We start from the raw sequence: 16,593 nt of genomic DNA, 5'->3' as shown, positions 1-16,593 counted from the left end.
GGTACTTGGTGCCAGGGCTGGGCAGCAGGAGCTGCAGCAGGTACAAGATAGAGGTAACCAAGAGAGGCCACTCCCTTGGTTACACCCTGGGAGTGGTTGCCGGGAGCTGCCCCTAGCCGGCCCAGTCATCTAAACCTGCTCATCTCGCACAGCTCAGGATGTGCGCTGCACAGGTTCACCCAGGCAGCCCCCTCAGCCTCTGGCCACTGTGAAAACACGGGACACCCAAGTTGAAGGGAATGCTGAGTGACAGCAAGTGAGCGTGCAGTGGTCTGTGACCGGAAGGTTCGCTGGAAGCAATTTGCAGAGGAGGCCTTAGAAAACCACCTGGCTGGTTATTGTAAATTAAAAAAGGAAGAGATGCCACTTTTTTCTGTATAATTTTTAATACTAGGTTTATGGCTGGGTCCATGTGATAGTCATTACAGCTTATTTGACTCTGAAATTATCTGGCCCCTCCAACTCCACTGGGACTGTGGGAATCACGGGTTAAATTTTAAAAACAACGTCTGAAAGAAGATGATATGCTGTTCCTTGAGGAGAATAAATTCAAATCCAAAAGAAAAAAAGAATCCGCTCTCTCTAGGAAGGGCGGTCATCGTGTCTCCTGTTTGCCGCGTGTTTCCATGTGTGCGCTCAGACGTTCGCCTCAGGCATGCAAAGTTCCCTTTAGTTGGCTCTTTTCGGCTGTTGAGCCCCTCGCTCCTGCAGCCCAACTTGTGCCTTTTCTAGTGGGTTGTTTTGGAGACGGTCCAAAGGCGTTCTGAGCTCTGAGCTCAAATCTCAGAGGTTTCCACTTCTTTGGAGCCGAACATTTCATCAGGAGCCGGGAGTATGTGCGTGAGTTAAACCGAACAGCTGCGCGGTACCCACCACCCTGTCCCCAAGGATGACATGTTCTGAAAGGAGGGTGTTGTAAGCATTCCTGAGCGAGCCAGCTAATCTGGAGGCCCAGCCTGTTGGCTGGGGGCTACTTCTAAGAAGGATCCCGCTGGAATTACGGCATCTTACAACTCCTATCTGCGCAGCCCCCCTTCTTCAGAACAGTTAGGGCTTGGAGGGGGTTGTGGGGGAGAGGTAACAAGAGGGCCAAACGGGTGAAAAGGAAGCTCTTGAGTCGGAGGGGAATTTCCTTTTGGGAACAGGATATTCTCTCTCATTAGCTGCTCACAGGAAGGAAAATGGGAAAGCAGGGATTCTTTTCAAGTGGAGAGAAACCCAGCAGCCGGGGAGAATGCCTGATTTGGAATGGCGGGAAGGCACTCACGACCGGCAAGTGCAAATGTAAACACTCAGACCCCTTTGAACTCTGAAACTGATTCTAACTCAGGCCAGCACTCCAAAAGGTTTTATTGGAATGTCACTGTGTCCCGGCACACTGTAGGCTTAACGGCCCCATCATCATGGGGTCCTGGCCCTTGGAGTCTGGCTGGGTTCTAGAAACACCAAACCCATTGGCCACCTCACTCCTCGATCAGAGGCGCCCTCCCCACCTTGGAACCTCTCATCCCCTCCTCCTTCTGGCAGGGCCCAAGATGCTGTGTATCCAATGAGAAGTCACAACTGCCATCAAAGATGTCACGTCTCCTTTGTTACTTTCCAAGGAAGGCACAGGAAGAATAGCTTCCCTAGTCTTCACCTACACCCCAGGGCTCCTTTTACCTACTTCATAGAAGAAGGAGAGCAGCCGGAGTGGCCGGTGGCGGGGGGGTGGTGAGGGGGAGGTGCGCACTATCTAGCAGTTTGGTCTAGCCCCTGTGACTGGTCTAAGAAAAACCCTAGAAAGAGCGTTTTCCCACTGAGATCGCGGGACAATGTCAATTTGAAAAACTTCACCCCCTGTCCATTTTGATTTGCCTCAAATAATAACATAAAGAAAACACTGAAATATGAAAACTAAGGCAAGTGGTGGGGAGTGGAGAAGGGAAAGTGAAAGCCCTTAGCTTTCCGTTAATCAACAGGGTCAATGGCTCTTATAAAAAGAAGAAAATCATTTCTGTAAAATCCCGTCAACCTGCCTGGGCGGGGAAAGGCTCGCTCGCAGGAGGGAAGGAAGATTTTGCTTTATTTATTCCCTGCATCAGAAGAAAAATCAATAGTTGCTTGGCGAGTCAGACGTAAGTGAGTTATACAGGCCACTGACATGGTGGACCCAACTTTATAACAACCACATTTGCGGCTGTCAAGCCACGGGCTTCAGTGGCGCCAGCTGTAATTACGGCTGATCACCTCTAATTCAGCGCTGCCGGCCTTGATAAAGGTGTCCCTGGTGCAGCGGTGGCATCAGCATCAATTGGGGATGTCATGCTCCAGGGCAGACTGCTGGGGAAAGCTCTTCCCCACTCGGGGCCCCAGGGTCAGCCAGAACCTTGCTGTTTAACTCTTCACCTTGAGTGTTGATATTCCCTGAAGCTGTGATTTAAATTCCAAGGGACTCAGATGAACAGCTCTGTCCCCTCGCAGCAGACATCTCTAATAAGCTAAGAGATTTCTCTGAAAGCAGAGTTTAGAAGTGCGGATTGTCTCTGCTTACCACGTTGCAGCGAAGAGACAAATGTCTGCATCACCTCCGCTAGTCGCCCGGACCCAAAAACTATGAGACGCAAAAGACAGTGGCAACAGACTAGGATTATTTAAAAATACATAAAGAGATTGCAACCCCATACCTTTCTTCTGCTTTTGTGGTATTTAAAAAAAATTCTAGTGAACTTCCTATTTTTTTTACAATTCTTTTTTTTTTTTTACAATTCTTTTTTTTTTTCTTTTTGAAGGAGGCATGAAGGGAGAGAAGAGAAAAGGGAGAGAAGATAGAGTTAAAAAGTGGGACTGAAACACAGCCAGCTGTCTGGACTGTTCCTAGGGAAAGTCCTGAGCCACAGAGGTGTGAAGTGAGGGTAAAGTTCCACAATTAAAAGGACTTCACGTCAGTCATGAAGGGTACTGTGAGACTGCGCGCCCCCCGAACCCCCAGGCTGGTTTTCCTCACCCTGTAATTTAAAAAGAGACACACATACTGTTTGTTCTCCCTGCATCCTTCCAGCTCACAGCCAGCCACATAGCAGCAGCACCCCCAGCAAGTGCAAGGACAGATAGCCTGTCCTCATCTGAGGGGGGGACATATTTTACCTCCCTCCTCTGTGAACGACTCACTGGACAGTGGAGTGCTAATCTCAGAAAGACAAACTTTGTGTTTGGCAACTAGGGTCCTTTTCCCTTCCGCACCAATTTGGGCCAACGGAGAGGTGACTGTGACTTCCCGGTTCTAGGTGGCTCCAGACGCAGGCAGGCGCGTGTTTGGCCCAGCCATGGGTTTGCCCTTGTTGTCAGGGGTGGGGGGGTCAGATGCGAGCACTCTCTGGAGGCCTAGGGGTTGGCATTCAGCAACAGAAAATCCCATCTGGCTCCAGGAAAAAAAAAAAAAAAAGCAGCCCTGGGCCACGGAAACCCTGTTACTGTCAGCCTGGGCTGGTCACCTGTCTTAGTTATTCATTCCCACTGCATCCTTCCAACCTGCTGTCTTTCACCCATCTCTCCGTGTGTCTCCACAGCTATTTCTCTTTCTCCAAACACACGGGCATTTTTTTGTTTAAGCAGTCATTTTTTAAAATTTGATCGGAACCTGTGGACCCGTGCCAGCAGAACTGCTGGTCCCCGTCTGAGTGCGAGGCAGCTGCTGGGCCAGCCCCGGGCGGCACTGTTTCCCCCTCTGTTTACACGTTTCTAAGGGCAATTGCACCGGGAAAGCTCTCTGAGTCTGGAACTCGGCCTGGGGCTGTTTTGGTTACATTGAAGTTTTTGCTTCAGTTCTGCCAGATTTAAATGGTGACTTCACCAGCACTGAGCTAAAAGAGAGAAGGGGGAGGAGGGCGAGCCCAGGAGAAAGAGAGCGAGCGAGTGAGCGGAGGGAGAGAGCCAGAGCTCGGCGCTAGAGAAGGGCCAGCGCATTACATCATCGCTTGGCCTGGAATCAAGTGGGAAGGATATGACTCACTCAGGCTAGTTAAGCTTTGGCTCAAATTCTACACACACTCATTCCAGAGCTCTCATGTTCTGCACCTCAGGAGGGAATTCAGCCTCAGTGATGTCCATGAGGTTTGTTTTTAATTTTATTTTCTTTTTTCTGATTTTATACATTTTTGGGGGCCCCGACTGCCTTCTCGCCTTGAGTCTTCATCCTCCTCCTCCTCTTCCTTCTCCCCTTTCTGCCCGTCTTTGTTTCTCCTCCTCTTCCTTCTCCTCTTTCCCCAGCCCCTCCGCTCCTCTTCTGGTCCCGAAGAGGCATTTCTTTTCACTTTGATAAGAGTTTTTGTTCTAGCGCTGCGACTTGAATGAGTTGAAGCGAGGCCGGGTTGGGAAAAACAAGCAGAGCCGGGCAGAGCGACAGGAGCAGAAAGGCCCGCAGATAAAAAGCGAAGCGAGAAAGTGCAAACTCCGGCGAAGTTTCTTTGCTGCGGTGTCGCTCCTAATCGGAGGAGACAGGGAGAGAGTTAAAATGCAGGAACCAATCGCTTGAATGGTGATGTAATGCAAGAACCGCAGGGTAGTTAAGTAATGTGAGAGCAAGGGGGTCAGGGTTGCAAAGCGTTTACCTGCTCTCAAGGGGTTTTCAGTTTATTATCAATTGCAGTGACTGTAACTGGCTTCAGACTGCAATCTCTAATTATTCACAGACGCCCCTTTTTTATCTTTTATTATTAAAAGTAAAACTATATTATGATATTTTTAAAGTGATATTATGATATTGTCACAGCTGTGCATTATTTTCCACCAGGATTCTCTCTCTCTTTTTTTCTCTCTCTCTTTCTTAAATGGCTCAAAACAGTTGTCTTTTCATAAAAGGTCAAAGTGAATGACAGGAGGAGTTGGGGGTGGCTTTTTGAGTGTAACTGGTGAACTGCAAATGCCTGGAAAACTATTTGGTGTGTTGTGCTGCGTGGGAAGAGTTAGGCTGTTACACTTATTATTCAGAATACACCGCGGGTTTTTTAAAGTAAGTAACATATGAGGACCCTCAGAAGTACCTGCAGTCTTTCGCCTATCATTTCAGCTAAAGTTAGCAACAGTTGTGCAATTTGCTTGAGAATTGTAACTTTTCTGTAGTTTCACGTGACAATCAACTTAATCCAGGGCTATCCTTAAAATCTTGCAAGTTCTCAAATTAATTTTAAAATGATCTGCCGTGCTTGTGGCAGGGATGATGGCTACTTCTTGACTGATTTGTCCAGAAAGAGAGAGTTAATGCTGCGAGTAAAGAATTTACATGAAATACATGGAGAGAGAGGCAAATGATGTTGTTCTTGATGCTGTAAAGATCTAGTGTAGGCAGAGAGAGAGAGACTTTTATAGCTTGAAAATTATTACCACATTTCTGTGTGTTTCATGAAATATATTTAGTACTGGGACGCACTGCCTGGGCTGCGTGCTATCTGAAACCATCCAACATTACTAGATAGTTATAAGCTGGAGCCCTGTGCAGTCGGGGAGCCAGTCCACTGAGAGCGAGACCCTGCCTCGTGGCTACTCCAAAACTCCTGGGGCTCAGTTAGTCTCCATCATCATGGAGCTGCACGCAGACTGAGGCGTGGGGCACATACCAAAAGGTGTTTATGTTTTGGTTTTTTTTAATGCATGTTTGGGATATATAATTCATCATGACTTTTTATGGGTCTTCTCCCTTCCTTTTGGGGGAAGGGGTGGAAAGGGAGGGAGGGTAGTCAGAGGTACTTTTTGAAGACATGGCCTGGTGTGGTGGAGGTCAAGAGGCTTGAGTGTCAATGCTGATGACCTTGAGCAAGTCACTGAAACCTTCTGGGCTCTATTTTAGAAGGAAGGAGCAGACAGGGTGGGCTGTGAGCCCCTCCCCCACAGGTGGTACCAATCTATGATCTCTGAAGTTCCTCTCAGCTCGAGGGTCCTGTGCCTGTGTCCGTGTCTGTACAAGTATTGCTGAAAGGTATTTGTCATGGTTTTTCAGAGAAATGTTCACTTGAAATCAAGGTGAATTAGTGCCTTAAAGAAATGAATGGGCGGAGTGAAAAAGAACATGTCTTTCCCCACCTTGAAGGTTGGTTTTAGTTTTGCTTTTTGGCATGAAGATGTCTTTTGTGGTGAAGTTCTTAGTTTTCAAATGCTACCTGCAAGGAGTTCTCCATGAGAGTCCGTGACATGGGCGAGTCTGTCAAAAGAGTGCGGGGATAAAGGGCCCGTTTTATTTACCTACCCAGTCAACTTTTCTAAAAGACCCCCTATGTCCTCAGATGCATGAAATAGTGCCAAAAATGCAGGGGGCACTTATGTTTCAGTTGCTCATATGATGCAGAACCGTAATGGCAATGAATTTATTCCCCCAAAGGTTGCATGGCTCCTCGATATGTTTCTGTAACTTTAATGTAAACTTGACTTTTTAGATGAGATTGAAGGCGACATTGTAAAACCTTCAAAGAACATGAAAGGCAAAACTATATGGGCTTGTTAGAAAGATAATTTTTTCCAAACAATATCCCTATTCTTCTTCAGCCAAATTCCAGGGTAGTAGCCTTATTGTAAAGCATGTATTCATGGACTCAGCTTAATTGTGCATAGGGAAGGACCACAGTGATGCCTCTCCGGAGGAAGGGGGGTGACCCAGAACCGAAACAAAACCGGTGATGAAGGTTATTAGTCACTGGGCAAAGTTTGATGAGAGCCAAGCCTGTGCTTGGGACTCTTCAGGAATCAAGAGAGCATGGTCTCTTTTTTTAGAGCATTACAATCTGTGCTGACTTGGCTCCGACGTGCTTCCCCATAATCAGAAATGTCCTGCTTGTGAGGGACAGAGAGGCAGGCCAGGCAGGAGCTTGAGCCCAGTTGGGATCCTAAGGCAAACTTCTGTTACCTCACTTCATTCCCATGGTAACCTGGAGGGGTGAGAATCATTAGCTCCACTATTTGGTGATTGTTTTGTTTGGAGATTTTGTTTTTGATTATTGTTGTTGTTTTTAATTCTCACTCACTGAGGATACGTTTATTGATTTTTAAAAAGATTTTATTTATTTATTTTTAGAGAGGAGAAGGGATGGAGAGAGGGAGAGAAACATCAGTGGGTGGTTGCCTCTCAAGCGCCCCCTACTGGGGACCTGGCCCACAACCCAGGCATGTGCCCTGACTCGGAATCGAACCAGCAACCCTCTGGTTTGCAGGTTGGTGCTTAAGCCACTAAGCTACACCAACCAGGGCTGTTTATTTATTTTTAAGAGAAAGAGAGAGAGAGAGAAACATCAATGTGAGAAACATTGATCAGCTGCCTCTCATATGTGCCCTAACTGGGGATCGAACTTGCTACCTAGGTATGTGCCCTGACCCACACCATTAATGGTGCACAGGATAATACTCCAACCAACTAAGCCACGCTGTCCAGGGCGATTATTGTTTTCTAGTTGAATTTTTAATTGAGATAAGTGTGGTCTTACATGCACTTACACGAAGCGATATAGAGAGATCCTATGTACCCTTTCAGCACTTTCTCCTATTGGTAACAACTTGCAAAGCTGCAGTACAATACCACAACCAGTATACTGCTGCTGATACGACCCCCTGCTCTCATTCGGCTTTTTCCAGTTTTATTTGTGCTTATTTGTGTGTGTGTGGTTTTTATCGATGTGAAAACTGAGGATCAGTCTTGCCTGAGTCCACGCACACTGTAACCCCTTACGCCAGTCCCCACTAGGTCTAGCTCGCCAGCACTGGCCAACTTTCCCCCAATGTCATGACCGTCAGGGCTCTCATGGCTGTGCTTGTCATGGGGGCATCTTGGTGACATTGCCCATGTTTTGTGTGCCCTTGGGGCATGGCCTGAGTGGTGGCTTCGCTCCCCCAGGAGTCCCTGAAGCCATGCCTCACCTGTTAGCAGGTGAAGGGGTGGCAAAGCTTTGGTGGCACAAGAGAAGGGGCACAAATCTGCTCCCCTCCATAGGCCAGGCACAAAGCAGAGGCGTGTCGAGTGGCCCCCGCTCCACCGTAAGCCAGCGCTGCACTCAGCCTGCTCCCTCGTGCGCTGCCATTGCTTTCCTGGTGGACACGTCTGCGGCATGAAGCAGCGAGCGGCACCAGGAAAGCAGGCATCTGTTGATCAGATGAGAGTGTGGGGTCTCCGGGAAAGAGTATCATGGCTTTGGGGGCGTCAAAAGGACTAGGCTGAAGTTACTCTTCCACTTACTAGCTGTGTGACTGTGGCAAGCCACTTCACCTCTCTGTGCCACAGTTTCTATCTCGGTGACAGGAGGACAGCCGTACCTACCACAGGCAGTTGTAGGGGTGGACATGCGCGGAAGGCCCCTGGCATACAGCACGAGCACAGGGACTAAGGCTTAGCTGCTGCCACCATGAGGATGACAGGACAGGGTCCTCCTGGTGGAAGTCACTGCTGCAGGTGACTGACGTCAGACTCTGACGAGGCCTCACTGTCACTCTGACTTTAGCCTTCTCCAGCCCCTCTTCTCTTACACCTTCTCTTTATCACGCAGTCTGAGATCATGTCCAGTACAAGGAACAGCAGTAAAAGTACCATCCTGATTCAAGGGCGGGGGGCGGGGAGGGGCTGAGAACTAGTCCTGTTAAAACCTGCCAAATTTCCAGCGACCCGAGTGGAGGGAGAGACGCAAACAATGCAGGCTGGAAAAAGGACCCTTGCGTCCCCATTCATGCTCAACTGTGGCTTTGTGAATGGGGAAATGAAGTGAAATGGAGATGAGTGAGTTCGGTCGTGAGAACTGGATTCCATTCCTGGCTCGACTGAAAGTTTATATTTGGAATAGCATATGTGTATATCTTTAGTTGGGTAAGGCTACCTTTTAAGCTTGCCGCTCCATTTCATGTATCTCTTCTGGTGGTAAAAAAACCCCCCAAAAACGGTGTTTTAGAGATTGAAGAAAAGGGAAGTAGGAAGATGGCAATTTCCAAGGTAGCAAGTGAGAAAGTGTGATGATGGCGAAGTTGGTAGAATTGTGTACTAGCAATGGGCCCAAGAACTACATCCAGTGGTCCATTCCAGGATCACCGAGTCTGTGCTGGAAATGGCCCTAGGCTGGGTCAAGCTGAGGGGTAGAAATGTTGTCTCAGATTTAACTTAGTGGGCATTGGCCAAGAAGGCCAGAGGAAGAGGCAGAAATTCATGTGGACTTGACAGTGAGCACTATCATGTGCCTGATAGAAAGTAGGATGGGCAAATCTGGAACTGTATTAAAAAAAAAAGAAAAAGAAAGAAGCAGTGGATGAAACCCAGGCTTCTCCTTTCTGTTCTCCTTTTATTTCATTTTCACGGGCCTCTGACCTTCCAAAGGGACTCCTTTTGCATCGAATTGCCGAAAGATGTATGTATGAAGACCCAAGGGAGTGGTCCTGCCTGCAAGGATGTAGGGAATAGCTGGGAGGAGAAAGGGAAATGGGCGGGTGTTGATTAACGTGAGCCAGGCCAAGGAAAATTCTGTGGCCCGAATTTAAGTGTGTGATTTCTCAGCAGACTTGGCTCGTCATTCGAAAATGCAGGCTGTCAGGCTTGGCGCTTTCCGAAGAGTGTAGTTCATGAGTTTGGGTTGCAACAATGGCAGCTCGTGACTCTTTCCATCCTTGAAACCAGACATTGACTTGTTTCAGCACTCCAAAATCTACTGCATAATACACATTCACTTTATAACAAGCCCATACATCTTTTCTTCCTGTACCTACCCTGGCAGGAGAGCTTATTTAATGATTGATGAAGCACCGCTGCACCCAAGAAGAATTAATCAATAGTTTGAATCGCTGTGGAGAAGGCGACAGCAGTTACACAATAGCCCAGACTCGTCGAGCTATCAGCAGTCTTCCTCTCCTCCACCCGATACCAAAAATTGAGTTCTACCTTATGATTTTCTTTCTTTGCTGTCTGGAATGACTGAAATAGAGCCGGATGTGTCCCAAAAAAGCCAAGCCTAGAAAAAAGTAATACTAAGGCTCCAAAGGAATACCAAGGTATCTATTAATGCAGGGGTCCCCCAACCTCTAGGCTATGTCAGGGCTTAGACGGGTATTGTCAGGGCCTGTTAGGGACCAGGACGCACAGCAGGCCGTGAACTTGAATGTAATGCACTTGACTCATCCCAAAACCATCCCCCCACCTAGGTCCATAGAAAAATTATCTTCCACAAAACCAGTCCCTGATGCCAAAAAGGTTGGGGACCGCTGTATTAATGCATAGATTCAATCACTTATCTTAATGGCAGGTAGAAAATGGGGCCAAGAGGCTGTGCTGTATGAGCTGGAACGGCTGCCACGAGTTGCTGTGTGACAGGAGACTATGAACATTTCCTTTCTTGTAAAGCAAGGGTCTTTAAAGAATTTTAGAGAATTGAAGTCATGTTGAGATGGACACACGTGCAGCCATGGCAGAGAGGCCTGCCGGGCCTCTTCGAGCCTCACGGGCCTGGGCACCCACTCGGCTCTGTTGCTTTGCCCTCTGCGGGGCCCGAGTCACTGCTATGGGAAGGTCTGCAGAGCAGGCTCCTTTACAAAGGTGGAGCCTGTTTATTTGAAATCGGGATGGCCCATGTGATTGTGCCCTGTGAGTCATTTGGAGTGCAACATGTCTGCGTTCAGACTCTGGCTTTGCCACTTGCTAGCTGTGTGATTTTTGACAATCTGTTGGAAGTTCCTAAGTCTCTGTTACTGTGGAATGGGACCCCCGAGATAAGGACTATCATGCATTTCACGTAGTAAATGCTCGGTATTTAATAACAGGACCAGTTGACTTCTGGGGAAAATTTGGGACATCAAAAATGTAGAGAGAAATACTGTCACTTAGCAGTGCCTTCCCAGAAAGGTAAACTGAGTCACAGAAGGAGGATGAGACTGTGAGCGGGAGGAAAGGTGAGGAGGCTATCGTAACACTAGCTCTATACTATGTGACCATCTCTTCACTGGCCAGAAAGGGAGGTTTAAGTTCTCACTTTAAGGCAGTTTATTTCAGCGCCCACAAGAGCCGGGGCTTTTTTTCCCCACCCCTCTCAGTGACTTATAGATTTGTTTTTTAGATGGCAGAAGACAGTTTTTCTTTTGCATCTGCTTCTTCTCCACCTTCTTATTTATCATGACACTTCCGTCAGCTCAGCAACACTCTGCAATACAGGGCTGATCCCCTTTAATTCCTCTGGAATTAATCATAATAATAGCAATTATAATAAACCCATTTAGTTTCAACATAGATGTAAATTGCTCTCGTGCTGCGCTTTCACCTTTAGCTTGGCTCTCACCGGCATCCACCCTCACATGGATTACACAGGGGGCCTCTCTCCAGCCAAATTATTGTTCTTATTCAGTTGTTGCCCTAGCTCAGTGCATGGTTCCTTCTTTTAGCCGTTTCCTTCCATCCAGGGCAAAGAGGAAGCTCCGGTGTCCAGGTCACAAGCAGCGTCACTGGATTTGGCTTCACTCTTACCATCCAGCACTTACTTAGCAGAATAATAATCCCATAATCCTAAAAGCACAGATAGGCAGGAACCTTAGAGATCCTTCAGCCTAACCTGCTCATTTTACAGATTCAGAAACTGAGGCCACCCAAAGATGTAATGAATTATCTGCCATCATAAAGCTATTTGATGACAGGGCCAGGACCTGGCTTTGATGCACTGAGGAACACATTTCCGCTCTGCCAGACTATTGAATTTCCTGGTGCCAGGAACTCCATCTTCTTGCTCAGGCTTCTAATTCTCAGTCCTCTTGAGTTCTGGCTCCCGGGCATGGTGGGGTGGGGTAGGGTAAATATAGAGAAAGACTTCGATGTCTGGGGGCTCAGAGCAGCAGGCTCTGAGAAGCTGGAGTCATTCAAAGACTGCTGTGCAAAGACTCCACCCTCTGTTCTGGAGGGCGGGGTGGGCAGGCCAACCAGACAGCTCTCTTGCTGCCTTCAGCGTAAAGCTCCCTGGTGTCTAGTTAGTGGGTGGGGCGTGCTGTCCCTGGGCCATAACCAGATGGGGTAACCAGCTAGAGTCAGGCTCTCTCTGCTTCCCACCACTCTCCCCGTTCCTCCCTCTCCCAGCACCAGCCCTCCTTGTACCGAGTGCATGTCTGATGAGGACAGAGCTTGGAAGCCGCCCCAGAACCAGCACCCACCCACCTGCAGGATGTGACCTCTGGGCTCTGAAACTTGCTGCTTCCTCCCTCTTCCTCCCCACCTAGAGAACAGTTTTAGACCACAATTCCCAACACAGCCCTGCTTTGCACTTGAATCCCAAAGAGACTCAGGCACTTTGTGACCACAGAAAACTTGTCACTTCATTACGATTCTGAAAAGAGACAGCCAAGGGTAATTCCTAGTTGTTTTAATGACTTTGCATCCTTTCTCACAGAGACAGCTTTCGGTTGTTACAGCTGACGCTGATATCTCACATCACAGTGCGTTGGGGGCCGCATTTTGCAAAGGGCTTTATCACAAGATTCTTCACAGCCAGTTAAGCCAGTTCATCTGCCCCCAGCAGTTGTCCAGGTGCTGTGCTACTCGGCTTCCCGAAGTCTCTAAAGCCATGCTGTGTAGAGATGAACTACTGTGCCTCCCGACCTCGAGAGGATGTTTCTAACTAATTCATGATTGTCGAGGGCTTGGAGAGCGCACTTTGGAATATGCTGGTGCTGGTATATCTGAGTCTTTCACTGCCCAGTTGCACTCCACGCATGCCGGGGATCATTCTTGCTGTTTCTAAATCACATGAGGATGACTGTGACTCCCTCTTTTCTCACCCAGGGATCTGTCACCCCTACTCTCCTTCCCCAGCACACATTCGTTTCTTTGTCCATTTACCACCTTTGGTAAATAGGCCCGTGATTTGTAGGATTTCCTCCACAATGAGAGAAGGGTCATGTTGGGTCTTTCTACCCACATGGTCTTTAATGAAGCAGATTGAAAACTGCTATTGGCTGAATTACCAGTGAGCGAAACATGGTTTTCTGTATGGTAAAGTGGTTGTGAAACTTTTTTGATATGAAAAACAGTAAGAAATACATTTTATATCACAGCCCAATATATTCACACGTGTATGTTTACATGTATGTATATAGTTTGATAAAATGATACTTAACCTTTACTGTGTATAATGCTCTTGGATATCTTACATTCTATTCATTTTTCTAAAATACTAGCCATGCCAGATTAAACTGATTTCACTGATTTCTCACTGTCATACCCACTAATGAATTGCAGCCGGAATTTGGAAAGCGTCGGCATGGTAGAAAGGTCACTGGAAGGCTGGACAGGGGTCAGGAGACCAGGGTCCCATTGCCAGCTCTGTTCCGATCCATAGATCTCTTCCCCAGACATCAGCATTCTCATAGAAAAGTAAGGTATTTGTTTTCCAACTGATTTTACCCTCTGAATACTTTCTTTAAAATCCTCCTATGTATGGAAAACTGAGCCCTGACTGGCCCACAGCTCCTTCCTTAACTCATACCCCCTCCCAATCAGGAGACCTTGAAACACAATCCAAAAATTACCAGAAATCTCACAAGTCCCCTCTGGTTCTGGCATTCAATGATTATTTTAGTTCCTAGGTATTAGATTTATCTAAGGAAATACATAGGGTTTTACTTTCATTGATTTGGGGCTGGGATTCGCAACTGGGAATCTCCAGGATCAGTGGGAATTTTTGCTTTAACGCCGAAGTTCTCAGCTTCAGAGCTTGTTCTTAGTCTTCATGGGTTAGGTGCCTTCAGGGAAGGAGTCTGAGAGCCTTGGGTCGGTGCACGAGCAGGCAGACATGTGAGGACGTTTATTTATGTCATCGTGCCTGCTGTTTTCTTGCCTCCTAAATTCAGCAGGTTCGTGATTTTGTAACCCAGCTCAAATCATTTGGCTTACAGCTGGTAAAATACAATTTTCTGGTTCTCAGAAAGAAGGGCTTTTTAGACTTATAAAAAGAGAAGCTCATAAGACTTCTTGAACATCAAATAGCTCTTACAAAACACCATTTTGATGAGTTAAGTGTAAATGAATCAGAAACATACGGATTAAATTTCCCTTGAAAGACACATGGGTTTAAGAATTAAGGGGGGAAAGTGCTTGGCAAGATGGATTTCAGGTTTTTGCCAAACCTCAAAATGTTTGAAAAATGGTTTGAGACATTTTTACTGAACACAAAATGCCACGGGGTTCACCCATCCCAGACATAATAGCGAATCTTTCTGACAACAGCTGTATGACAAGAAAAAAGGTCTGTGAGCCTTAGCCATTTTCTCAATTCTCCTTCCATAACTGCCCCCCCCACACCATTTATAGGGGTAACAGAGTGGTCTGATTGACAGACTGGTTTCAAGTCAGGCAATTACCAGAAAATAACCCCACAACTTAAAAACACTTGGATTTTTTTCCTCCATCCTACCCAAAGTCAATTATACCATTTTCTAAGTGGAATAATACACTCCAGGGATAGGCAGTATTTGCCATATTTTATTCATTGGGGTCTTGAGCAATGCATGGTTATTCTGGTCATTTGTATGATATTACAATGCCAACTTCTTTAGAGATGGCAAAAAAATGTCCACTAAAAGCAAACAGATTAGAGGGAAAGAGCCATTGGTTATTAAGACAGCCACAGTGTGGAAAGGCTCTATATTATAGAGGCAAGGCATCGGTTGAGGTTTTCAAGTTGCTGGGAATGGTCTTGGAAACTTGAATTCTGTTATAGCTTCTTATTTCCTCAGCTCTATTAGAACCTCTCCACACTTCAGAATTCTTGCTTGCAAGAGGCAACCCGGGAGCAACATATTAGGGACACGTGGACCGATTATCTTATGAGAGTTGTGTATCTATGTACTAAATGCCCTCCAATTATTTTTTACTACCTATTCCTGACAAAAGCCGGCTGACACTTTTACAACCTCATTCTGCACGTGCAGAAGCCCAGAGGAGTGGGTTTTGTGCTCACAGCACACGGCAAGTGAGGGGAAGGGCCTGGCGAGAGGGTTGGGCTGGGCCGTTTGCTCTTTGAAGCTACCTTGCCTCATGGCCCTGTTTCATTTTCATAGTTAAGCCAGGGTGACCAAGGTTTGCTTGCCTGCTTCCTTCCTTCCTTCCTTTCTTCCTTCCTTTCTTTTCCTCTAAAAGAAAGGGTACATTCAGTGACTGCCAATATTGATGTAGAAACTAGGAGACAACAATGTACGCATATTTTGCAAAAGGTTTCAAGTCAGTGTAGACCAAAAATGAAAGCTATCTTTAAATCTCTGTTTTCACCCTGTGCTGGAAATAATGGGGAAATCTACTTACCATCTTGTTAGTGCAGCATCTCACATAATACTTTGAGACAGGACTTTCCAGGAACCGTAGTTAATTTCTTGCACAAGGAGTGCCCAAAGGGGAGAGTGAAAGTCACAAGAAACACAGAAAACTCTTTTCAATACTTCCAATGAAAATATACTCCCACCCTCATCTCATGCCTATATATTTTTATTGAACTCAGTGTAAGGAATAAATAAAAACTAGAAATAAGGGAGAGAAAACTCAGTTATTCAACTTTCTGTCTTGGAAAAGACTTTAGAATGAGAAAAAGTAGGGGCAAATTCTGGTTCCATTTTCACCTTTTCCAACACAGCTTAATATAGGATACTAGGACCAAGAACAGTTCCTTTGATTCTTCAAAATGCTGAGCCCATGTCCGGAGTTCCCAATGCCTCCCTCCCACTCACCCCAAATCTCTCTCTCCCTTTTATTTCAATGCCCTCTAAGTCAAAAAGGACCAAATTTGTGCGAGAGAGTCTTACCAAATTTTTCTCTTAGTTTGTAACGCAGCCTCCTACAGGAAGCACTGGAAGGTGAGTTTTAAAAGTTAAATGGATGTTATCACTTTGACATGTCTGAGGGGATTGGCATGCACGAGTGGATGCGTGTCAGCATGTATTTCTACATAGGGAGTGTTATCATTCAGAGGGATTGTTTCATCTCATGTTAAACTATGAATAACAGTAACAGATAGTTAACTTGGCTTGGAGCCCCCCCCCCCAACATGCCCTACCCCTCACTCTCACACACACCTGCGAGAACACGCATGCACGCATCTTTCCCCGGAACAATTCTGTGTCTCCTCTTCTAGGACCCCTCCCCTGAGCCCTCAGGGGATTAGATGTCACTCTGTGGGGGGAGGGGTCAGGATTCTTCTATTACATCCTGCCCTGACTCTTCCCTGCCTTGTCTGTTTCCCTGATACACCATGAATTTCTTGGGGATACGGATTGTCTTTTAACTCCAGGCTCCCAGCACAGTTCCTGAAACACAGCAGGAGCTGAGTAAATGTTTAAGAAAATAAACTTAAAGAATAATTTCAGTTGTGTTTCTGTTGGATCGAATTTTGACTGAGGCCACAAAAAGTGGGTGAGACCAAAATTACCCTTCCAAGGGCCCCCTGGGTCCCTAGTCCTCATTGGAAATGCGAGGAGTAAAATGCAGTGGAGTTTCTGCTCAGAAGAGCTCTCTGCTTGATTTCAACTTTCTCCCCTAACCTATGTTTATGCTGATGGTCTTATTTATATCTAGTTCCCTATGATAAAAATAGAAGCTCAAAAAAGTGAATTTGCCACACAAGTGTCGGTACTGTTGAC

The 16,593-nt window shown here is 46.6% G+C and overlaps 1 protein-coding gene across 3 annotated transcripts in view; it reads left to right on the top strand.

Annotated features, from left to right (window-relative positions):
• Positions 1–16,593, top strand: part of CREB5 (cAMP responsive element binding protein 5) — a 374,435-nt gene that overhangs the window by 249,445 nt on the left and 108,397 nt on the right. Inside the window, exon 1 of one of the 3 annotated variants that reach the window (XM_024562992.2) lies at positions 3,882–4,092. The exons of the other annotated variants lie outside the window; for them this stretch is intronic. Coding sequence (XP_024418760.1) covers positions 4,046–4,092 — 47 coding nt within the window. The 5' untranslated portion in view covers positions 3,882–4,045. Of the gene's footprint in view, positions 1–3,881; positions 4,093–16,593 lie in introns of those variants that run through there. 3 annotated transcript variants of the gene reach the window in all.

Source organism: Desmodus rotundus, chromosome 6, assembly GCF_022682495.2.
Source record: "Desmodus rotundus isolate HL8 chromosome 6, HLdesRot8A.1, whole genome shotgun sequence".
Lineage (NCBI taxonomy): Eukaryota > Metazoa > Chordata > Mammalia > Chiroptera > Phyllostomidae > Desmodus > Desmodus rotundus.
The sequence above is the reverse complement of the archived record's forward strand: the minus strand, read 5'-3'. Positions and strand labels throughout refer to the sequence as shown.